This window comes from Acinonyx jubatus, chromosome C1, assembly GCF_027475565.1.
Source record: "Acinonyx jubatus isolate Ajub_Pintada_27869175 chromosome C1, VMU_Ajub_asm_v1.0, whole genome shotgun sequence".
In the NCBI taxonomy this organism is placed as follows: Eukaryota; Metazoa; Chordata; class Mammalia; order Carnivora; family Felidae; genus Acinonyx; species Acinonyx jubatus.
The window spans coordinates 15,734,905-15,760,374 of NC_069381.1; the positions used below are offsets into that span (position 1 = coordinate 15,734,905).

General features: G+C 40.9%; 1 protein-coding gene and 1 long non-coding RNA gene across 10 annotated transcripts in view; both read right to left on the reverse strand.

Moving 5' to 3' along the window:
* LOC128312894 (uncharacterized) overlaps positions 1 to 25,470 on the reverse strand; it is a 112,208-nt gene that overhangs the window by 27,535 nt on the left and 59,203 nt on the right. The gene's annotated exons all lie outside the window — the stretch shown is intronic.
* The window catches only part of USP48 (ubiquitin specific peptidase 48), an 89,712-nt gene that overhangs the window by 25,974 nt on the left and 38,268 nt on the right, over positions 1 to 25,470 (reverse strand). For 4 of the 9 annotated variants that reach the window (XM_053208601.1, XM_053208588.1, XM_027060158.2 and 1 more), the window contains 8 exons: positions 19,898 to 20,077; positions 16,356 to 16,484; positions 14,689 to 14,838; positions 10,295 to 10,492; positions 8,561 to 8,675; positions 7,499 to 7,629; positions 6,266 to 6,337; positions 163 to 287 (listed from right to left, as the gene is read on the reverse strand). In XM_053208601.1, the coding sequence (XP_053064576.1) occupies positions 163 to 287; positions 6,266 to 6,337; positions 7,499 to 7,629; positions 8,561 to 8,675; positions 10,295 to 10,492; positions 14,689 to 14,838; positions 16,356 to 16,484; positions 19,898 to 20,077 (1,100 nt within the window). The remainder of the gene's footprint in view (positions 1 to 162; positions 288 to 6,265; positions 6,338 to 7,498; positions 7,630 to 8,560; positions 8,676 to 10,294; positions 10,493 to 14,688; positions 14,839 to 16,355; positions 16,485 to 19,897; positions 20,078 to 25,470) is intronic. The other 5 variants (XM_027060159.2, XM_053208563.1, XM_053208598.1 and 2 more) reach the window with 4 other exon arrangements.

Consider the following 25,470-nt stretch of genomic DNA (forward strand, 5'->3'; position numbering starts at 1 on the left):
TGAAAAAAGAGAACGAAGCAAGAGGTAATCAACCACCTCCTGCTGACGGCACAGGGCTTGCCTCCTCCCTACACCCCCATCAGAAGTACAATGTCAGCTCTGAAAAGTCAATCCAGGGAGGCGGCATGCGATCCCCACAGATGCCAGCACAACATTCAGTACCTTGCACTGTGAGCAGCATTCTCTGTAACTTGGAAACTCAGGAGCCTTTGGAAAGTACTGTTGCAGTTTGTTCCAAGCGTCTTTAGAAACAAGTCGTCTTTCGTTTTCAGATATGCATAACTCCCCTGAGTTAAAAAAATGAAAAATTATATTTGGGGGAAAACAGCTTTAAAAGGTCAATATACATACCCTTCAAAAAATCTATCTTCTATTGCTTAAACTTTAGGAAAATTTGTATGTATTCTTTTCCTTATTTTCTGTAATTTGCACCCTCTTTCCCTCGTTTCAAAAATCTGTAGATTTCATCTTCAAGGTCATTTAATTCTAAAGGTGGTAGCCTTTCCGGTATATGCTTCATCTAGGTCTGTGGTTGAAAAATTAGGTGATAAAATCACATAGATGAGACCAGGGCCGGGCAAGAAAGCACTAATAGGGCCTGCAGGGACCCTGGTGCCCCTGTGACAAGGCAGGGTGTTCAAGAGAAATGCATCTCCACCCACAGTTAAATGCCACGCTTGCCTACAGGTTTTTTCTTTGCTTTTATTTTTAATGTTTATTTACAGAGAGTGAGAGGGAGGGGAAGGGAGACAGGGAGAGTGAATCCCAAACAGGCTTCCCGCTGTCAGTGCAGAGCCCGGCGTGGGGCTTGAACCCACAAACCTCGAGATCATGACCTGAGCTGAAATCAACAGGAATTTAACAGACTGAGCCACTCGGATGCCCCTGTGGTTCCAATTTCTATTGTTTGGCTGCTCCCAGTTGATAAATTAGTAAACTGCATTTTAGTCATTACCCCAAAAAACTACCGTTAAGTTCTGAAAGCCATACATTTGCTTCTACCCCCATAACTAAGAGTAATAAAGCCAGTGACCTTTCTAAATACTGTGTTGTCATTTTGGCTTTACATATTCTATGTAATAAATAAATGGAGAATCAGAGAAATTGGTATACAGACTCACTGTAGGTTGTTTACAAGGAAGCTGGGATATGACCCCAGGTCTGTCTCATCCAAACCCCACAATTTCTAACACCTCAAAATGCATCTTCTTACCTTACACCTCTTATTGAGCTTTGAATACTCAAGAAAAGGTTATTTTGCATTAAAAAAACATGACCAGAGAAAATAGGTCACACTGCAAAAATTAACTTTCTGAGCAGGCTGTTAAATTTCCTGAGGCTATGAAGATCCACTCCAACATGTCTATCCCCAGACACAACCAGGGCATTTTTTTTTTTTAAGTTAACTGGTTTATCAGATGTTAATTTGGTGCATCTTTTTCGGTGAAATACGATGCAGCCATCAAAAAGATTACAGTAGGTTTTCACAACTGATTTAGAAAAAAAACTCCAAGGCAGTTATAATTTTAAAGGGGTTTCTTTCCTTTTTCCCAAAAAAGGACTAAAGAGGACGTACATGCTATGTATATACGTACATGGTATAGCACGGTGTGGTTCAGAAAAGCAGTGTGAATAAAGTAAATAATACAAACACACACACATTAATAGCATGTCATGTTAACCATGGATGTGTTGCCCTTGTTTTAATAAGAGGTTATTATTTTCTTTAAATATATTTTGAATTTTTTTTTTTTACATTTATTTATTTTTGAAAGACAGAGCACAAGTGGGGGAGGGGCAGAGAGAGAGGGAGACACGGAATCCTAAGCAGGCTCCAGGCTCTGAGCTGTCAGCACAGAGCCTGATGCGGGGCTTGAACTTACAAATCGTGACATCATGACCTGACCTGAAGTCAGAAGCTTAACCGACTGAGCCACTCAGGCGCCCCAATAAGAGATTATTTTTACGTAATGACTTACTTTAATGTGGGATGGGTATAAAGAACAACCTAAATTTACTTTGAAGTCAGAAGAGTATATGAATCATTCGTTTTGCTGCAGTTTAACTGTCCCCTGTGCTCCTTGTGATGTGTCTATACTTAGGTACAAATCATTTTAATAACTGCTATGATGCTTTAATGTATCTGAATATGAGTTATTATGAGGTCATAAACAACTTTTTTTAGACTTGTATTCTGCAATAAGTTTCCTAAAACGTGAAAGGAAAAAGCCTATCAACTAAGTTCACTCTTGACCAACATCTCCCAATACAGATCAAGCCAGTCATGAAAGATTAAATTCACCAAACACACTTGGATGGCCTAATTCCCAAAGATTCTTCTGACAAACACAGAAATCTAGTAGTAAACAATGAGTTCACACATTGTGCGTAAATACCCTCACCCACAAAATCTAGGTTAAACTATAGTAACTTGGGGCATAGAACACCTGAAAAACACATAAAAATAAAACGAAATGCTGTCCAACTATTAACCAATCTGTATAACAAAAAAGGTTTAAGTTATGGGAAGGTTATCCACTTAAATGAATATACAATGAACTGGGTAAGAACACTTAATACATAGAAAGTATCTGCAATAAATACTGAACTCTATGGCAGTAATCGATCTCCTAATGGAGTATAATCTGGTGATTAATTCACATAAATCTCTGATGTATTAAATATACACGGGGCTTTAGAAATACATCAGGATTTTACTATACAAATATGCAAACTCAAAATAAGGACTTCCAGATAAAAATGACATTTATAACTGTACTTTCAGTGCCTCCTCAAATATCATTACACCAGAGGAAAGGGATTTTTAAAAAAATTTGTAAAATCATGGTGACAAAGAGAACACAGAGGGAGCAATGCCAACAAAAATGTCTGAAGCTTAAGAGCAAATGGATGAGACAGAAGAAAAATTAATTTAAATGTGGTGAAGGTCAGGAAGTAACCAGATTTACTACACAGAACAGCCCCCATCGACCCAGGAATCAGAAGCACACAGAAGTAGGGATGAGATTGCAAAACAGGAGAATAGACCAAAAGTCTCTATTTAGGAGGCAGTTAAAATTCTCAGGCCCTTCCTCAATGCCCTACAGATAAAAGCCACTCTACCCACAAAAGACCACAGGCTTCCCCCTGCACTGGAGGACAGAAAGTGCCGACATGAATGCGGTCATGAGCTGAGAGGGGGACCAGTAAATGTTTCACACAGAAGGCAAAGGCTCCCAAGCACTCTTCTCTCTCACAACCCCAGAGCAGCAACAGCGCAGTCAGCATTGTCCAGGCATGAAAATGGAAAATGCTGATGGAGAAATCCGAGCACCCAAGAACAGACACCAACAAGGAGAACTCCCGAGCACAACAGCCCAGCCACAGCACCCTAACAGCAAAGCTCGTCATCATTAGCTGCTGCCACACACCCGGCATCCAGAGAGTATCTTGTACAGTATATGAGGTAGGGCCTGCGCCAAGACAGGCCCGGGTGAGATGTCACAACACTGGGGACAAAAATCTGACAAGCTACCAGAAATGGAAGGGAAAAAAATACCTATAAAGAATGGCTCTGGACAAATGGTACATTGAAAGAGCAACTCTTCCTGCGCTTGGCAAAACTACCCTTCTAGTGTGGTGAACTCGAGGTGATTCTCACCTCTGTGTGCCTCAGTTTACTTATTCATCAGTAAGACAGATAAGACAGTAATACCTCTCAGCGTTGTTGCAGAGATTAAAGGAGCTAATACCTATACGCTTAGAAAACGACTGGGCACATGGTAAACATTCAATAAATGTCCACTATCATCTTACTATTATTAGTACGATTACCACCACCACCACCACCACCACCACAGCTCAGGAAGGAGTTTTAATATAAATCTAATGAGTGAAGTGGGTTTCTAAGGTACAATATGCTGCACCTGTAAACCCTGGCATCCATGGGCAGACAGTACACTGACAAGTGAGGTCCACAAAATCCAGTCGTTGAGAACCATACTTTTGAAATATGAGGTAAAATAGGGGTGCCAGGCTGCCTCAACCAGTGGAGCATTCACTCTTGATCTCAGAGCACCTGGGTGGCTCAGGTGGTTAAGTGTCCGACTCTCGGTTTCAGCTTAGGTCATGATCTCACAGTTCGTGGGTTCGGGCCCTGCATCGAACTCTGCACTGGTGGAGCCTGCTTGGGATTCCCTCCTTTGCTCTCTGCCTGTCCCCAGCTCATGCTCTCTCTCTCTCTCTCAAAATAAATAAGCGTTAAAGTAAAAACAAAACAAAACAAAAAAAACCTAGATAATGTACAGCAACAAAATGCCACGAAGCTGAGATCAAGCCAAAGATCTTAACAAAACAAAACCCCAGCTCTTGTGCTCAATTTCTGCTGAAAAGTGCAGCCCAAGTTCTGAAATCACACTCAGGTCTGCCATGCTTTCTGTCAAAACTGTAATACTGAAATGACAAGATGAGACAAGAAGTGGGAAGGCAGAGCAAAAGTCAGCAAGCTAAGGATTAAGATGACATCCGACTTGCGACACGTTTTCCAGCAGTTGGGCAGCACCTCGCAGGAAAGTAGCAATGAGCCACAGAATCCTCAACTCTCGAAAGGGAGACAATTACCCCACTGTCCACACCCATGCTATGATGGTTTAAAAAAAAAACCATCTTGGCTATTCACTTCACCTTTATCTGCTTGTTCTGTCAAGCACTCCAGAGGGCATGTCTAACCCGCATGTGTGTTCCTAGTGTAAGGAAGGGCAAAATGGGAGAAAGGGTGATGTGACAGGAAAGACAGATGGGCTTGGGACCCATAACCCACAAACACCCGAATCCACATCCCACGATGACACCCCCTCCACGTGGTATGGCCAGCAAACGAGTGAACTCAGCCACTCAGCTAGCAAGCTAAAGCACAGCATGATAATGGTCAGCAACATCACCACGCCAAGCATCACTCACCTGACAATTACTGTCACTAGTGTCTTCAAGGAGTCTTGATACAAAAGCACTAAGGTGCATGAGGGTAAGTATGAGATTATCGTGCGCTGATTCGGAATGAACTAATGAAGTAAGAATTGGATACGGTTAGGGGGCTCCCGGGTGGCTCAGGTGGTTAAGTGGCCGACTTTGGCTCAGGTCACGATCTCACGGTTCATGAGTTCGAGCCCCGCATCAAGATCTGGGCTCACAGCTCAGAGCCTGGAGCCTGCCTCAGATTCTGTGTCTCCTTCTGTCTTTGCCCCTCCCCAGCTCATGCTCGGTCTCTCTCTGTCCCTCAATAACTGAATAACAATGTTTAAAAAGGAAAAAAAAAAGAATTGGATACAGTTAGAAATGAGAGAGGAGGAAGGAGACTTATGCAGCAAGTGCCTTTGAGAAGTTGATGCCTCTTTGATGTGCAGACAGCTAACAGAATGGGAAACTGTGTGCCATATACAAGGAGTCTTTTGCAAAAAGGTACTTATTAGAAGTGAGCACTAAGACCAAGTAAGAGATAATCAAATACACAGGATCGATTAAAAAAAAATTGGAAATTATCATTAAGAGAACATAGCACACAGTAGCTAGTCAATGGATATCTCAGAAATGAAACCAGAAGGAGCCCTAATAATAAGAAATATATGAATTTTGTTCTGAGAGTATTCAAGTCAAACAAAGACTCTCAATCATGGGACATAACGGACATTCCTGCCTTCAAACTCAGTCTTTCAATTGACACACGACAAAGTTTCTTTTCTAAATATGGTAAAATCCTATTTTGTATTTTTTTAAAAAAATTGTTTGCAAGGAAAGAACATATGAGAGGCCCTGGCACGAAAGCAGGCAGTAAGAAGTTAACTGGGGAAAAGGACGGGAGAACAGAAATATGAAAAGTCAAGCAGATTAGAAAGCCGGTTTACTGCACCATGACAGCCACATCAGGGCCTACTTCTCTCAGAAACCCGGGGAGAATACTTAACAAAACATCTGTGATACACTAACGTCAGACTAACAACGCAAGATGTATGCTTCTAGGGCGCCTGGACGGCTCAGCCGGTTGAGCATCCGACTTTGGCTCAGGTCATGATCTCGTGGTTCGGAGAGTTCGAGCCCCATGCCGGGCTCTGTGCTGACAGCTCGGAGCCTGGAGCCTGCTTTTGGATTCTGTGTCTCCCTCTCTCTCTGCCCCTCCACTGCCCGCACGCTGTCTCTCTCTCTGTCTCTCCCTCTCTCAAAAATAAAATAAAACATTAAAAAAAAAAAAAGATGTATGCTTCTAGCTTACCATGTGGGCACAGAATGTCTTCATTAAAATTTAATTCCTCCTCCTCTTCTTTCCTTTCTTCTTTTGATTCCTCTAATCAAAAGAAACACAGATAATAATCATTCTAGCTGTTATATTTGAAGGTCAAAGCAGCAGTACCGCTGAGCACAATTCCGAACAAAGAAAACTTGAAACATTCCAAAAATTAGACCCAAGTGATTCGTACGTGGTTATGCTAAGAAGCGCTATGTTTCTTTCCCTTAAAAGGAAAGAAAAATATCTGAATGGCAGTTTTACTTTTTAAAGATTTAGATTATGCAAGAAAATGTTCTTTTTTTTTTTTTCAAATTGAAAAATACTTTACATCTCCTTCCATTAATTCTAGTCAAGCTATTCAGCATACAGGATCTTAAACCAAGCTAATCATCCACATGTCACGTTATTTTCACCTACCTCTTCTTTTAGGGGTTGAACGGAAAACTTCAGAAAAGGCTAATGAGAAATAAGGACTTAACCAATAACATCAAAAACATACAATAAGAACTGTGCGTTTCCTGTTAACATTTCTCTTCCAACATCTGCTTTTCCTATGTCTGCGTTGTGTCACCATGAATTTGTAGTTGTGTATAACAGGAACACAATCCTTAAGCATAAGGAGATTAGAATAACTACGTAGGGGTTTTAGTTTATGTTAAGTATACATTTTTAATACGCTTAAGATAATATGCAAAGAATATTTATTAATCATTAAAAAGCTCAAGTGGAAGGGCACTTGGTTGGTTCAGTCGGTCGAACATCTTGGTTTCAGCTCAGGTCATGATCCCAGGGTCCCGCAGTCAAGCATGGAGCCTGCTTCGGATTCTGTCTCCCTCTCTGCCCCCCTCCCTCACTTGAGCATGTGTGTGCGATTTCTCTCTCAAATCAGTAAAAAATGAAAAAGAAAGGACACTGACCAGGTAACTGTCTCCTCATTCCGTCACAAACACAATGAACTTCTCAAATAAACGGCCATGGTTAATCTCAGTGATAATTTTGAAAGGCACAGTCTTGACACTGCTCTATCATTTTTCATCTATCAGACTAGTAAAAACTGATGTGAATGGTATACTGTTTATGTTGACAAAAGCACTGGAAAACAAGCCCCCAACATACTTTCTGGAGGATATTGACCAATACGAGTCAGTACACGGCAATTCCGTATGGGTATGTCGTGGTATAGTTTATGACCACTGACACACTAGTTTTCAACATTACCTTTATTTAAGGTGTTGCCGTTCATCTTCCCGTTGCTTTGGTCGACGTCCCCATCTTGTTCGTCTAATTGCTCGAGAGCCAGCTGGCGCCAGCTACGCAAGGAAGATTTCCCTACCCAAAACCCGTCATTGCTGTGGAACAGAGACCACGTGACGTCACACAAGTAGTATTTCCTGAGGCCCCCATCCCCTCTTTACTTGTAAAGGCCACAACTAGAACGAATTACTAACATTCAAACTCTGTTGTCCACACCATTTTTATCCCCCTCCTGCATCCTGGCCATTTTTCCTCATCACTACTGAATAGCACAGATCCCATATTCATTCTGGTTCCATCCCAAATCTCGTCCGGCTTCCTCAGTTACGTTCACGCCCGACACGACTCAGCTGGCTACTCTTTCACGTGACTACCAGGCACAACCACATATAGCTGTGCCTTCAAGGACATCTGTAGGTACTCTCACACACATCCACGTCTATATGCAAACACCCATCTGAGGACTCACTAGGCTGTTTACAGAATGATAAAAACAGTGAATAATATTTATTTGGAAAACACGCACCTTCAATTAAACCCAGACATAACAGGTGCCATACGAAATGCCACCTGCTTTTGTTGGTTCCTGGGTGCAAGATACTCTGTGGAGTGATGCTCGACATACTGCAAGTACCCTGGGTATTTTCGACAAGGGCCCTCCACGGGGGACCATTTGTTAATACACGTCGTGCTCTCTAAAGGGGGCGCCCCCACGCCTGCCAGGAGTACTGACAATTCCACTCCCGAACGCACTAACATGCTGCTTGGTTTGGTCGGACTGCAGACCCACACCTCTGCTTCTACTTTTCTAACAGAGGGAGTGCAGTCACAAAGGCTGTGTCACTTGGCTTTCCTTATCTTTGCCGCAGTGGCAACCATTGCGACATTTAATCTAGCTGTCAACCACCGCATCACCCTTTCCTCAAAATATCGTAATTCCTATGGTCTGGAACTAATAAGCCGCTGCGTGATTTCCTCTTACAACTGTTGCAGCTCGTCATAAACAGCATGCACTGTGTAACATACCCCTTTACTGTTGCTTTTAGCAGATTATTGACAGTTTTATAGTCTTCATTTAGTTGATTCTTCAGACGTAACACACGACAACGTTCTACCACACACTCCTTACATAGGGCTTTCACTAGAGGGAATGGAAGGAAACGGTTCATTCACATACTGATTTCCTGATAGGGAAGTGTCAGTACTACACAGAACACAGAATTCTCAATCAAAGTTGCATGTTTTGATAGCAGAGCAGATCAGCATATATCCTACGTTACTTAGGCGATACAGATTTCAAAACACCAATATTGTTCTGTACATAAAGAACAATGTGAGGCGAGATGTCACCATTCGCTACAACTACCTACGCTATCTACTATTTTACGAGATTTAGATGCCTATTTTACAAGACTGTAGTTAAATAATGGAGCCTCTCAGGTGGGGGGGAGGGCACAGAGGAGTGTCAACATATCTGACAACTATAAATGTAATGTTAAATGAGAGCTTCGTGGGGGTATGAAATATTGGAACACTTCAAAGCACAGAAAGCACAGAACACTACAGGGATAAACACCACCAAGGCCCCAAACTCACAGCTGTAGGAATCATGAAATGTGATTTTGGTTTTTTTACTTTATTTATTTACGTTGAGGAGAGTGGAGAGGGGCAGAGAGAGGAGGAGAGAGAATCCCAAGCAAGCTCTGCACTGTCAGTGCAGAGCCCGACGTGGGGCTCAACTGAGCCACCCAGGCAGCCCTGAAATGTGATTCTTGGAATGATATAATCACTGCTTAGTTCACTGATCGTGAATCAAAAACAAACTGGGCAAGCAAAACTCCAGATGTGTACAAGAGAAGGTCTGAATCTTGCAGTTAAATGCCAGTTTTTATGCAGTAACTTGTACGACCACGCTCCCCCTTTCTACTAAATTAAATGCTGTTTTCGGAAAAGGGGAGCGTGGTCGCACAATTTTATTAGATTCACCGACAGACTGGAGGGAGGCCTTGTGTGGCCAGTAGCTCATTAAAAGGAAAGTGTTTTGAGGAGAGACAACCGGAAGCAAACGGACTACGGACACTACGTGGTTATAAATACCTCTGCATTCAAGGTGGCATCAAGTAGCTTCCATTCATAAGCTAAGTGAACAATCTCCGGAAGTCAAATCAGATGTGCAATCTACCAGACCAAGGTTCAAGTACTCTGAAGACTACTGTACAAACTAATAAAGGCCTACGTGGTTTCCTCAAAAGAGGAAAATTTTGTCTTTGAGAGGGCAAAATCCACCATTAAAACTCAAAGAAAAGTGTCAGTTTCTTTTCTAACATTATAAATATATGAGGTCTAGGAGCACCTGGGTGGCTCCACTGGGTAAGCGTCCAACTCTTGATCTGGGTTCAAGTCATGATCTCACGGTTCGTGAGTTGGAGCCCTCTGTCAGAAATCTATGCTGCCAGTGCGGAGCCTGCTTGGGATTCATTCATTCATTCATTCATTCATTCATTCTCTCTCTCTCTCTCTCTCCGCCCTTCCCCCGTTTGTGTGCTCGGTCTCTCTCAAACATAAATAAATAAACCTTAAAAATAAAATAAAAATAGCTTATAAGGTCTAATGCTGCATAACTTCTCTCATTAGCAAACCCTTTCTGCAAAGCGTAAGGAGCATTTGCTCTGGCTGTCACAGTTTGGGTGAGATGATCAGAGACCACAAGCTGAGGACTTAAGGCATTACTTTTTCAGCAGAGAAAACACCTCGAATTACCAGTTAGTCTTGGTCCTCCTCCATATCTACTATAGAAAATGTCAGCCGCATATTCAGATATTCTCTTCATAATTGATATCTTATCAGGATGAAGCTTGTCATGGGAACACAGGCAAGCGTGATTATCGATAGGCTTGGTGGGTGTTGATTCATCCAACCATTTCTGTAGCCACTCGAGAGAGACAAATTCATAGGGCTCTGAGGAAAAAAGCAAAAGAAAGCATCTATGTATTTTCACAGCTTTTTGACTAAGTGATACTCATTTTCCTCAAAAGACAATACAAACTCTGTCCAAAGTTAGCAGAATCAGAAGAATCACTATTCAGGGAAAATGTTGAGGAGTATGACATAAAACTCCATTTAACTAACCCTCTTCTAGGTCAAGGAGCTGTGCACGATAGGAGACTGCACAGTTCCCTATGAGAGCGGCTGGTATTATTAACCACATTCTACAAAAGAGGCATCCACAGAGAGAAGTGTCTTGCTTGATAGCACAGCAGAGTTCTGATCAGGACACCCATGACTGTCGACTAGAAGCCATGCTCCACACATTGGCACGCAAATCATATAACCTCATTCCCTACTAGGTTCATTTCATAAATGATTTTCATAAACACTTCTCACCAATATGTGAAATACATCTGGAAATGAGAATGAAGAGACTGAGTTCCAAGTTATAAATTAACCTCAGAAAAAATTTTACAAATTAACCTCATCAGCCATAACCACACTTTTATAAGCCAGTTTTAACCACTGAACTTTTTTTCTTCATCCGAGAGGATACTGGTGTCACTTAAAACGTATTTGATTTCCCCACCCCAGTCCGTATCATGAGCTATTTGTTATATAACATATATCAAGAAAGTAAGTTATTTTATACAAATTCCAGTATGAATTACACTAGAATTGAATTGTTCGCGACTTTGACGTTGCAAAAATTTAGACAAAACTGCACCACCTCAAAATGAGTTTTCATTTGGGAAAACAAGAGTCCCAGAGTTCCCTAAAAGTCAAAATTAAGGACAAAGGGCCAGCTTTGATTACTTACAAAGATCTCCAGTGAGTCCCAGCATAAAACATAGAAGAAAACATACAGAGATTGAATTTACGTATTTGTATCATGTACTACTTCTGATGAGATCTGAGGGATAGACAATTCAATGCAAAGCCCATTGTGACCAATTGTATACTTCTCTTAGAGTTAGTGACAAGTCTAGAAAACTACTTTCCATTTAAGTTCAGTGTGAAACACTTCAATTTTTACAAAAACAAAATTCAGCATGATCGCATCCCGTATTTGTTCTAAGACTGTACATCGTCAACTGAGAGCCTTCTGATGGATTGGTCAGCCCTAATGCAGCTGCAGAGAAAGAGCTCATGACTGCCAAGTTGAGACCAAGGTCTAATCCAAGTTCTGTCACCAAGAAACTGAACTTGAGCAAGTCACTTGAACTCTCTATGCTTCAGGTCTTTTATTTGTAAAATGAAGGTAATAATACCTGCCTTCTACCTACCTCACAGGGATGTTGTTGAATGTAAAAGATAAGATATGTGAAGCATTTTGAGCTTTTTGGAAGAAAAGAGATATAGAAAAGTTAATCATACATTCACACAATATATAAAGTGGAGACCTTAAGATTCAGTATAGGTAACATGGTTGTGACACTCTACAATATATAATGATACAGCTAATTAAATTCAAAATACTTCCCAATTTTATTTGGCATTTATCGAGTTTAATCTGCCAGGGACAGAGTACACCTGGTTATCTTCAGAATTTTACTAAGATACATGATCTCTGTCCAAGAAAGCAAAATGAAACTCTTAGCATATCTAATCCTTTCTCAAATATAGTCACATAGATTAAAATTTTTACTAATCTGAAGACCATCAAAGGAGGGAAAACTGAACTGTGACACAGAGGAACATTCAAGAACCATTCACCAGGTGTTCTCATGTCCCCAGGTGCTGGGAAGGGAAGAGCAGACAATGCCCACCATTGCTAACTGCAAACAAACCGTAAGGATCCCGACCCTCACAAGAAAAGGAGTCCAGGAAGTACAGAAAACACCCTGTGCCAAGGGCCGGCTGCTGGAATTGAAAGCCCAGGGTGGCTGTACCCCGGACACGTATGATAATGTGGCTCAAAGGCAATCTGCTTCAGACAAGATTTCCCAATCCCCTACTCAAATCCCACAGAAAACTTCCAAGTGAAGGTTATTGTTTTGGTTTTGAGCAGTTACATACGAATTAAAAGTCATGAAGATCAGAAAAATCACATCTGATTTTACAGTAAGAGGAGGAAGGGAGAGAGCAGAGAGCAGTTCTGGGGTTCTGATGGAATTCTGTATTATTAATTCTACTGATTTTCTAGATTCAGGGTGCTAGTTTTAGTGTGCTGGAGGACCCATGGAAGGAAGAGGGGCTGTGGTTCACATAGGTCTGTCTTTCCATTCCCAATCTCGATTACTATAAAGAGCTGGATCAGTCTCTGCCAAGAGTTCCCAGACAATCAGGGACGAGCTCAAGTCTCAAGAGTTAAGGCAGATCTGCTTCTGGAGAGTTTTTACACTACTGACGTTTCTGTCCTAGAGAAAGACTCATGGCAGATTCCCTATGATTTGTGATCTAGCAAACCAGCTCAGCACTGTCTTCCGAAGGCATGGGTAATCAAGCACCGAAAAAGGAATGCGCACTCTAATCGCCAAGGTGGAAATACTGAACCGTCTATCATCTCACTACTTCACAAAACAGGAAAGCACTTGTGACAGTATTTACCAGAGAGAAATGTACATTTTGGTTAAAGTTATGTATAACTTTTTTTTTTTTTAATGCCTGAATTTTGAACATAAGGAAATCCCTTGGGGGGAATTAGAAAAGTCTACAAAGACTGTGGCCTCAAAAATATTTGCAACACTTCACCTAGAGATACTTTACCATTATTTGCAGATACCTTATTTAAATTTCAATAAAAAGGGCCAAAAGTGTCTGTGTTCCCGATGAGGCATATGTTTTAGGATAAATGACTCTTCTTTTATATAAATGTTCACAATCACAAGTAAGAGTTAGCAAATGCATAACAAAGACTAGGATTGGCAGCACAAAACCACATTCATCTGATTTTGGATTTTCAACACTTAACACGACATAGATATTCTACTATGTATGTTTACTGCAAATGGGAGGAAGATGTTCCTAACTGGTAAAAGTATTGATAACGGAGAGATATTCTAAGAGCACAAGAGCAGTTTCTTAGAGACTGAAAACAGCCAGGAGATGCCCAAGTATGTGCTAACCAGACACATCCCGCCTTTGGACAATGCAGTTTTAAAAGAGAGGGACTTAACTGCATCTAACATAAAATGCAGTTTTGAACCATTCTCTTGTCCAGTGAATGAAGAAAACTAGGAATACAGTTCAAAAAATAGATTTCTAGGTCTCAACTCCTTTGAATAAATTTAGGTGTTTGAATCATATTCATGTCCAAATCATTTTCAGTAACATCAGGGTCAGTCTCATTCTTTAGAATAATCCCAACCCTTGGGACAGTGAGACCAACGCATTACAAAAAAAAGTCAGAATCAAATAAAGATGTGGTTTAGAAAGAACTGTTCAGAGTCACTCTTACAGATTTAGCAATTTATATTCATCTTTTGTTTAAAAGAGTATACCAGTAATGGAAAAATAAGATATGAAAAAGACAAAACCACAAGTACAATTATACTTGAGTATTTATCTTCAAAATTTAGGATTAAATTGCCTCTCTTCTTTACGTAGGAATTGGACATGGGGAAGTCTGCCTAGGAAACGTTAAAGACACATCGTTACCAATGGTACTGAAGGCTTAAAAAGTTGGGATTTTCTAAGGCACTAGGTAAACTTGAATAAACATACACAGTAAAGGGATGAGCTGGCTTGTGTGGGATAATTCTTAAGAAATTAAGGGTCAGCAGAAAGCTCTCCATTCTTAGCATAATATTTGATATTAAATTTCAAATTAGTATAATAGTATCATTAAAAATAGTACACAGACAAGACTGCCTGTTAAGACTGTCAGGGCAGTGAGTTGCTTCCATAACCCAATCAGATTTTTAAGAACAAATTAATATCTCACAAAATAGAAATGCCTGTAAGACTCATACATATGCAGAATGCTGACCTAAACCTTTTAATTTGTTAAGAGCTTCCCATTCTTAAAAGTACATGATAATGAAAACTATATGGAATGCTATGCATCAAATTATTGCTCGTTTACATAGTAATTTTATAGTGCTTAAGCTGGCGTTAGTGGGTTATAAGAAAGGGTAGGGGAACGTTCGTTCATATACATTTGTGAACACGAAAGAAACAAGGCACATAATGGCAGCAGTGTTGTCCCAGAATATCTTACAGACCAGCTCCAGCAGGTAACCTTTGGTACAGCTCCTTAACCTCTTCGTGTTTTGCTTTTCCTTTATCCACACTTTGCTTACGCATCTCGGCCATTTCAATACACCACTCCTCAAACTTGGAATTATCCCGATCTACCAGCTCTTGAAGAAAGGCTATTCAAAAGAGAAAGACAAAAACTAATGTTTTCCTGTTTTCAAAGACACAGAACCATGCCAATCTCAAAATTACAGCAAATATCAGTTAGGATTCTAGCGGGAACTTCCTACTGCGGTCTCCCTTTCTGTAAGAGATCTATAACCTGCAGACAAGAGTAAAAATGGAAACAGCCACTTGAATGATACTAGTTAATTCCCAATCTGGTTCTCTATGATGTCACCAGACAACTGGAGCCATCAAATGGCTCACAAATACCACTTAAAAACAGATGATGCCACAGACCACAGTCCAGTAGTAGGTAAGATGACAATTTAAGACCGCCCTCAGGCCTGTAGCAACTCTTCCCCACCCCCCCACCCCTTCTTAATTAAGTAAACTCTAAGCCCATGCCCATGGTGAGGCTTCAACTCATGACCCTGAGATCAAGAGTTGCATACTCTACCAACCGAGCCAGCCGGGCACCTTGCTAAGTGGGTAAAACCCACTTGTATGCTTTACAAATTAAACCAAATGGTTCCTTAAATACATGTTTTCTTACCTATAGAATTTTAAAAATTGTTTGTGGTTTTCTTTGGGAGGGAAGGGGTCAGTGGAACAGTTCTGTTAAAAGTTCCTTTATTTTTTGGGTGCTTGGGTAGCTCAGTTAGGCCTCCGAGTCTTGATGTCGGCTCAGGTCACAATCCTGGGGTTCCTGAGACTGAGCCCCATGTTGGGCTCTGTGCTCAGAGCCTCCCTTGGATTCTCTCTCTGGCTCTCCCCGACTCGTGCAGGCTATCTCTCATTCTTGCTCTCTCAAAATAAACTTTTTTTTTTAATGGTACCTTTATTTTAAAAAACTCACTACTTTATTTATTTATTTGTTTGTTTGTTTATTTATTTATTAAGATTTTATTATGGATCTGAAGCGGGCTCTGTGCTGACAGCAGAAGCCCAACCCGGGGCTCGACCCACGACCCGAGATCATGACATGAGCCAAAGTTGGGCATTCAACCGACTGGGCCACCCAGGCACCCCAAATTTTGTAATTTTTAAGTAACCTCTACACCCAACACGGGGCTCAAACCCACTACCCATGAGATCGAGTCACACACTCCACCAAAATGAGCCAGATAGGCACCCCCAAAATTCACTACTTTAAAAGCAAATTTGTGATTATATTTACTTTCACCAACACTTACTATCTGCAATCAACCTATCTTAATAAATTAAAACAGGAAGTTTTTATTTTTGTAATTATCTTTAAATGTTTTATTTATTCTTGAGGGAGAGTGTGAGCGGGCGAGGGACAGAGAGGGGGGAACAGAAGATTTGAAGCGGGCTCTGTGCTGAGCACAGCAAGCCTGATGAGGGAGGGGCTCAAACTCACAAACCATGAGATCATGACCTGAGCTGAAGTCAGACGCTCAAACAATTGAGCCACCCAGATGCCGCTAAAGCAGTAAGTTCTTGTCACTGACCTTTGAGCACAGTATTCTAACATATTTGCCTTATGTAACCCTGGAAAACTGCTTACCTGGTACCTGAACAATTGTGTTGGGTTTTTCTTGAGTTTGTAGTCTATACACCAACATGTATGCATTTCGAGAGCAGTGAGTTCCTTTGCCACACTTGGGTTTACGTGTCTGGGACTTAGAAGGTTCTGCTGAGGTCGAGAAATAAAAGATAACTAAATTAGAATGCCTCTAGTATGTTCATCCTTTTGCAGGGGAGGGGAAGGAGGAGGGCCACAGAAAACAAATTTCTATAATACACATTCAAGATACTTTAACAGGGATCTGAAACATTAAAAGGCAATACAAATTCAGCATGCTCTTTAGATGCTTGAGTATTTAAACAAGCTTACTACCCTACCCCCTTTGCCTGCCATATTCCATTTCTATAAGATGGTAAGAAAGTACTATTTTTCAGGAAGAAAAACCTAGAACCAAATAAAAGGTACTACTGCTATGAGTTTATTTTAATGTCGATCTTAAATTACAAAAGTAAGTCCAGGGGCGCCTAGGTGGCTCAATCGGTAAAGAGTCTGACTCTTGATTTTGGCTTAGGTCATGATGGTGCAGTTAGTGAGATCGAGCCCGATGTCGGGCTCTGTGCTGACAGCGCAGAGCCTGCTTGGGATTCTCTCTCTCCCTCTCCCTCAGAATAAATAAGTAAACTTAAAAAGATTTTAAAAATCGGAGCGCCTGGGTGGCTCAGTCAGTTGGGCATCCGACTTCAGCTCAGGTCATGATCTCAGGGTTCAGGAGTTTGAGCCCTGCATTGGGCTTGCTGCTGTCAGTGTAGAGACAGCTTTGGATCCTTTGATCACACCCTCTCTCATCCCTCCCCCAATTTGCGCACTCGAGCTCTCTCCAAAATGAATATTCTTTGAAGGATTAAAAAAAAAAAATACAGTAAATCCAGATTATGACAGAGAACACACTGATGGTTCCCAGAGCAGAGGAGGGCAGGCAGCTGGGTGAAACAGATGATGGGGATTAGGGAGTACACTGGCAGATGAATTGTTGACTCACTATATGTTAACTGGAATTAAAATCAAAATTCAACAAGAAGTTATAAAAAAAAAAATACGCAGATTTAATTGCCCAAAGAAATAAAATAGCATGTTCAAAATAGTGAAATACTAATGAGCATAAAGATTAGCCACTAATCTCTACAAATTCAGTAGCATGGCATTCATTCCTAAGTGTTCTGCATGGCAAGTGGATCACATGAAAGTGATCTTCAGATTGGTGCCTAGGATCCAGGGGTAACCTTCCGGTGGTATGAGATCATGCTTACTTCTCAGGAAATCAATTACCAGATCTCCAATTCACTGTATACTTTTGTAGAATCGAGCTGCCTCAAAGCTGAGGTTCCACTGATAGCTCCTGCCTTTCCTTTCTCAGTCATCCCTCTCCCACTTTACAAAGGAAAGATATAACCTCATCCAGGGATTAAAAAAAAATTCTCAGCCATGTCATTAAAAGATGTGTTTACAATAAAATTTTGCTTTTTATTTGATTCAGGAGTATTCTATAACATACTCATATGGGATTGACCAATGTGGTGATATTTATAATTTAAAAGATAAAGCTGGATCCTGAGGCGGGGGGGGGGGGGGGGGAAGGGGGGGAGGGAGGGAGAAGGGGAAAGGGAGAAGGATATTGGGGGGGAAAAAGAAAAAGTTCAATCAAAAAGAACTTTAACTATTTAGAGCTGTATGGTTAAACAAATCTGAAGTATATTCCATTAGAATAAAATTCTGCAGGGTCAGATGGAAATGATAGAAATACTAGTATGGAGAAAGGGGGAGGGTTAAAAGTGTCCTGCTATAAACAAAGACCAATTCATATGTCTCTGAAATAGTGGGTATTGACTGTTAACTAATTTCATTTGGACGCTCTTAAAAGTGATGTTCCAGTTTCACTATGTCAGAAAATCACATTATTTGGAGCACTTAAAATTAAGATGAAAATGTCGGGTTTTAAAACATGCAAGGAACGCAAATTCGTTCAATATTCTTATAGAGAATACAGGAACAAAAAGTTTGAAGATCACCATAACAGTAAATTAAAAACGTCAGGAGCATATACAGTAAAGAGGCAGTTGGGCACTTCTAACCAGAAAGTATTATGATTTAACATGTTCAATTCTTTGTAGAAGATGGGAATATAAAACAATTCATAAAAGTTCATAATAGAATACAGGTGAAAATGACTCGTAGAATTTAACAAACAAGGATTTTCTGTTTTTGATGAAAAGAAAACAACAGATGAAAGCTGTAACGAACATTGCATAGAGGCATTAAAACACTGGAATGGAGGGGCGCCTGGGTGGCTCAGTCAGTTAAGCACCTGACTGCGGTTCAGGTCATGATCTCACGGTTTGTGGGGTCGGGCTCTGTGCTGACAGCTCATAGGCTAGAGACTGCTCTGGATGCTGTATCTCCCCCTCTATCTCTCAAAAATAAACATTAGAAACAAACAAAAAAACACTGGAATGGAATCCTGATAGGTGTGGAGTCTCTCTTGAACTACTCTAAAATTTAGGGCTGCTTAGAAATAGTAGATAGGACAGCCTTACCAATGCTTTTATTCCTACAATTCTGACCAAAATGAAGACAAATCAAATAAACCTCAGTGAAGAACAGTCAAATAAAACCACGACACAATTATTCATAATTTAAAGCTACATCTCAGTTTTGTTCCCAGAAAGACTCTCACAATAAGAAAAATTATAAGCAAAGGTTAAGACCTTGAGTGTTACTAAGATGGGATGGGAATAACATTGCTGAATATCTATAAACACCTGTTATTTAAAAACAGAAAATACCTCTCTCAATTACAAGAATATCATTGCCACTCTGCAGAAAGATCTACCCACATGCCTGGAAAGCCAACTCCAATGGCCATGCTCCTCCCTGACACCTTGGGCAAGTGGTTCTGATCCAGAAGAACTGTGGAGGAGGCACACACCCATTCCCATTCCTTTTCTCTTATTCAGACTCCCAAGTCCAAGCCTCATCCAAGAATGACAAACACGGCGACAGAGTAATGAAAAGTTCAGCCGAGATGGCTTCTACTGGAAAAACTGTGCACTTTGTTAGGGAAGGGATGGGTCTTCTGGCCCAAGAAAATGGACAGGATGACAGCTCCAGAGTAAGGTGCTATTCACAAAGCACTGTAAAGGCAGAACTCTCACTACAAAATCGCAAGCAGCTTACTCCCCAGAGGCATTGCATCACACTCTGGGGATGGCGTAAGATACTTAACAGGGAGGAGTAGGCACTGTTCTCAGAGCAAAGGTCCCCTGCTAGAAGTATTTCTCCAACATACATCTCCCGACACAAAGAAAAACATCATGGAAACCATCTCTGGAGGAAAATCTTTTTTTTTTTTTTTTTTTAATTCAGGCATTGCTAACAAAAGATGTTCAGAGATTTTACGTGTGTTTAAGACATGCAAATACCCTTAATAACCCATACCAATCTTGGGCCATAAAAATTTATCAAAATATTTCCAGTAAAAAAAAAATTTATATTTTAAAAGGGCACTCACAACTTAAAGGTTTTACCTAGATCTTCCTCAATCCCTAGTTGTAATTTCTTCCCCTCCATCTTTTCTATGTCTTCGTCATTAAACTTATACCATTCACCGGACTGTGGATCTTTCACATGGGCAATGTAGTGGCCAGAATAAGCACTCACTCCTCTGTGTATAAGGACTGCACTCAGTTCATACACATAGGACCCACCTGGAGAAAGAGAAAGGGAGAAAGTAAAAAACGTTTTGGAGAACAATATTCCTTCTTATATCCTGAGCCTTAACTGTAATGGTTAAAATTGTTTTCCTATCTGATAGAATTCAAAACATGTCTTTTTTTTTTTTCCCAAAAAATTTAGTTTTACAAAGTAATATAGAGATGCTATCTTAAGCACCTGACTGTACTGACTCTCCATTTCCCTCGCAAAATATACAGATGGAAAGCTATCGCACTCTGGGCACCCAGGTCAGGGTTACAAAGCTATTCTGTAGTACACTTTGCTATTCCGCATGAATTGGCTCACCTGTATACTTACCAAGAATCAGGTGATCATATTCTTCTCACAAATTACTTATACAAACTAATGAGATGGGAGTGTGAAATTAAAAAAAATTTTTTTCAAGAAACATGTTTTAGAAAAAATTAGAGAAGCCATTAAGAAAAATTGCTGTCAAAACAGGCATAGGCCAAGATAACTGGGAACAGGAGAGAAAACATTAAAATTTAGAATGAGGTGGGGCACCTGGGTGGCTCAGTCGGTTGAGCGGCTGATTTCGGCTCAGGCCATGATCTCACAGTTCACGGGTTCAAGCCCCACGTGGGGCTCTGTGCTGACAGCTCAGAGCCTGGAGGCTACTTTAGAATCTCACTCTCTCTTTCTCTCCCCCTGCCACCACCCACCCCCCGTCTCTCACAAATGAATAAACGTTAAAAAATTAAATTAAAAAATCCAGAATGAGGGGCATGTGGCTATCACAGTCAGAAGAGCGTGCGACTCTCAAAGTTCTGAATCTGAACCCCATGTTGAGTGCAGAGATGACTTAAATAAATAAAAACTTCGAATAAATAAAAATACAGAATGATTCTGCACTGAGGTTTCTTCAGAAGTATTTTTAAATTCCTATTTCACTTTAAAGAAAACCAATAAATAAACAAAAGCATATTATGCACATGGTTTATGCAAGAGAAGGCCTTACCCATTTATCCAAATATCGGCAAATGAACATTGCCATTTTCAGATACAATATTCTAACGCTTTTTTTAAAGAAAATCTTTTAAACCAATCATGGGGAGAAATACATATGTACCGGAAAAAAAAAAAAATCACTTCTATCTATTAAAAATTAGAAAACAAAAAACTAATTAGCAACTCCATAATACAGACAGAACCACTACTGACACTGAGACCTGCAGTTTTTTCTAACAAATATATCATTAACATCTTTCTATATCATTAAACATCCTAAAACTTATTGTAGTGGCACCTGGGTATCTCAGTCGGGTAAGCGTTGACTCTTGATTTCAGCTCAGGTCATCTCAGGGTTTCGTGAGTTCTGCATGGAGCCTGCTTAGGACTCTCCCTCTCTCCCTCGCTCTCTGCCCCTCCCCTGCTCGTGCTCCTGTCTCTCTCAAAATAAGTAAACATTAAAAAAAATCAGATATGATAAAGAACCAAACTGAACTTCTAGAAATGAAAATTATAATAACTCAAAGTCAAAACTCTACAGAAAGGCTTAACGGTAGATTAGGTTCACCTGAACAGAGAATCAGTAAAGTAGAAGGTGGGGCTAAAGAAATTCTGGGAAACACGGGACAAAGAATGGAAGAGTCAGGGAACACCTTAACAAATACCTATTGGGATTCGAGGGGAGAAGAAAGAGTGGGGATGAGACATTTTAAGACACGATGGTTGAGGAATTGTTTGATACCTTTTGCAGGGAGGATAAATACACTTAGAATCTAGCCCAACAGGTCACAGTGACACTGCAAAATGCCCAAACCAAAGATAAACCTCTTAACAATGACAAAACAGGCCCCAGCCCCTCACCGGCAACACAAGCACTGCGACAAGAGGTCTCTCATGTACCGCGTGAACATAACGGCCCACGTTAGGGAAAATAAATGTCACAAGAACAAAATACAGACAATTTTCAGACAATGATATGTGAAAACAATTTGCCATCAACAGACCCTTTCAAAAGGAATTTTATTAGCTCTATTCCATATTAAAAAAAAAAAGCCACTGCAGATGGGAGGTCTAGAATGCAGAAGGGAATGAATGATAAACCAAAGACGGTGGTAAACAAAACACCAACAGTCCTACACACAATAAGGCAGCCTTTGAGTTTTTTAAAAAGCAGAACTAAAATACATACAGAAAACAGGAGCCCCTGGGTGGGTGAGGTGGTTAAGGGTCTGACTCTTGATTTCAGCTCAGGTCATGATCTCACGTTTCATAAGTTTGAGCCCTGCACTGGGTTCCAGGCTAACAATGTGGAGTCTGCTTGGGATTCTCTCTCTCCTGCTCTCTCTGTCCTTTTCCTGTTCATGCTTGCTCTCTCTCTCTCTCTCTCTCTCAAAATAAATAAATAAATAAATAAATAAATAAACAAACAAACAAACTTTGAAAAATTACTAAAAAAAAAACCACATACAAGAAATAAGCAATTTAAGAGAGGATCGACTTCTTAGTGGTTTAAGGTCCTTGTAATGTGTTTTTGGTTTTTGTTATTTTTATTTCAGTAATCCTAAGATCAACAGTTACATTCTTCCAACTGAGCCAGCCAGGCACCCCAAGGTACTTGTACTGATTACAGAGGTAAAGACACTATGTCCAGAGTTAAGTGCACATGTTATTTTCGGTGTTAACTAATGGAAGTAGAGAATAGTGGTATCAGTCAGACAGCTCAGGCTTATCTACCTGGTGTGCTGGTCCACACTCCATATTTTAGGGCTTACCTGGACTCCCCCACCTACTGTTCTTTCTACCACACTGCCCTCTCCCATTACTTCATGGTAAAAGTGAACCAGAAAAAGCCTCTCCATCTCCCCAACCTCAGGAAACCATAAAGTAAACCCATTACCCCTGAGGAGAGCAAGAGAAAGAGAACGTGGGGTGGGAAGGGAATGTCATGGTGTTAGTCTGGCCTTCGTATCAGGTTCTTACAGCTTGGGTGAACAAGGGGACCTCAGCATTGAACTCCGGTTGTGCTGGTACCTAACTAGCAGGGATCCCAGATGCCTGGCAGAAATAAGTAAGGTCTCACTGGAGGATGTGGTATCATGCCAGCCCTAAGGGAATCCCCACAGATTTTCCATGTGCAAAAACCAGCATGCAATCAAAGATAACCGAGTACAAAAGAAACATGACAACAACAAAAGAACCTACTGATACCCCCAAAATAAGCCTGCAGGACATTCTAAGGGTCAGTCATGGACTATAAAAGTAGGCTATGTTTCAAGAAATGAGAAGCTTTAAAACACATTCAAGTAACGGGGAGCCATAAAACGTGGTACAGATTTGAACCAGAGGAAAGATCAGTACGTAAGGGTAAGTGGGGGGGGATAAGGGTAAGTGGACCCATGCAGTTAAAAGATCCAGATTGGGGGGGGCGCCTGGGTGGTTCAGTCGGTTGGGCATCTGACTTCGGCTCAGGTCATGATCTTACACTCCTTGAGTTTAAACCCTGCACTGGGCTCTGCCTTGACAGCTCAGAGCCTGGAGCCTGCTTCCGATTCTGTGTCTCCCTCTCTCTCTGCCCCTCCCCCACTTGCACTGTGTCTCTCTCTCTCTCAAAAATAAAATAAAAACATTAAAAAAAAAATTTTTTTTTTAAAGGTCCAGATTGGGATCCCGTTTTTTCGTATAAACTTGCAATTCCCCAAATTAAAAGGGTTGAGACGCAGACAGACACGCAGCTATGACAGTGTTTTTCTCCAGTCACCTTCAACCACAGCCCCGACAAAGGAGCCAGGGAGGCAGGCAGTGCAAGATTTCATCATGGGTTGGGTTTCACCTGGCAATATCCCAGGAGGAAAAAGGTAAACTAAAGCCTAATGTTCAGGGATGCAAACTTACATCGTGAAACACTAAAGCAAAATAAAAATAAAAATAAAAAATAGGGGTGCTTGGGGTGCTCAGTTAAGCATCTGTCTCGTGATCCGGGCACAGGTCATAAGCTCACGGTTCGTGATACTGAGCCCGGCGTCAGGCCAGAGCTCGCTTGGGATTCTCTCTCACTTCCGTGCATGCATGCTCTCTCCCCAAATAAACAAACATTTAAACAATTAAAAATAAAAAAATAAATGAAGCACCATAAAAGCCAGATCAGTGCCTATGATTTGAGGGGAGAGAAGGGGGGGTTATCGGGAGGGGCAACAAAAAAGACTCTAGAGTACTGGGAAGCTTTATCTCTTGGCCTGGATGTTGCTCGTGCAGATGTCCACTTTGTGACAATTCTTCAAGTCAAACGTGTATTTTGGACTTTTATGAATGTGTTATATTTTATTCTAAAAAGGTAGGAAAGTCAATAGAGTGACGTGTATGGTGCACACAACAGCAGGACAAGGGAGGGCGTGCCCCTCAGGACGGCTGAGGGAGAAAAGTGGGAGAGATCGCCTCTAATAGGAGTTCCACATAGTATTCCCTAAATTAAATCATCATGCTACACCATACGAGTAGAAGCAGTAACTATGACTGTGTGACCAAGAGACAGCAACACAAAAATTTTCATATCACGTTACCGTTGTCAGCCTGAATTTATACTTACCAATTCATTACTCTCAACAGCTTCAGGTTCTGGTAGTTGTGGATGGCCAGTGGAATCTGTTCTTTAATGGGCACCTTTATTACTGGACCTCAAGTCTGTCTTTGTGTTTTGCTAACTGTACTAGTTTACTTAAAATGTTTACTTATTTTTGAGAAGAGAGAGTGTGAGCCAGGAGAGGCAGAGAGAGGGGGACAGAGGATCCGAAGCAGGCTCCGCACTGACAGCAGAGAGCCTGACGTGGAGCTCAAACCCACGAACCGTGAGACCATGACCTGAGCCGAAGTTGGTCACTCAACAGACTGAGCCCCCCCAGGTGCCCAGCTAACTGTATTGAAATGTAACTGGTTTCTTCTGAAATTCTATGAATTTTATTCAGCCCCCAGACCCTCAAGGTGGTCTACAGGTATGTTAAAATCTCTAAGAAACATGGCAAAAGTTCAGTTAGAGAGTCAAGGGCTAAAGGTTCAAGGAATGGAGACCCCTTGGTTTACAGATCTCTGCAGATCTGCGGGCCCACTATTTAAGGAAACAAGGGAATTCTCCTCTTAAAAAGACCATCTTTTAGATCTACTTTTTCAGCTTCATATGGATAGGTATGCATAGATACATATAAATAATACAGGAAAACAAATACTGGTGATATAGTTATAGAATTGCAGGTAGTTTTTATTCTTTATGCCTTCTAAATTTTCCAAATTACCAAGAATGAACCCAACCCTGTGCAATTTTAACAAAAATTAATGTTTTCAGTATTTAGAAGGTTGTGTGTTTGTACAGCAAATAGTACAAGAGCCTGTGAAAGACAGGTCTATAGCTATAAACTACTGGATTAAC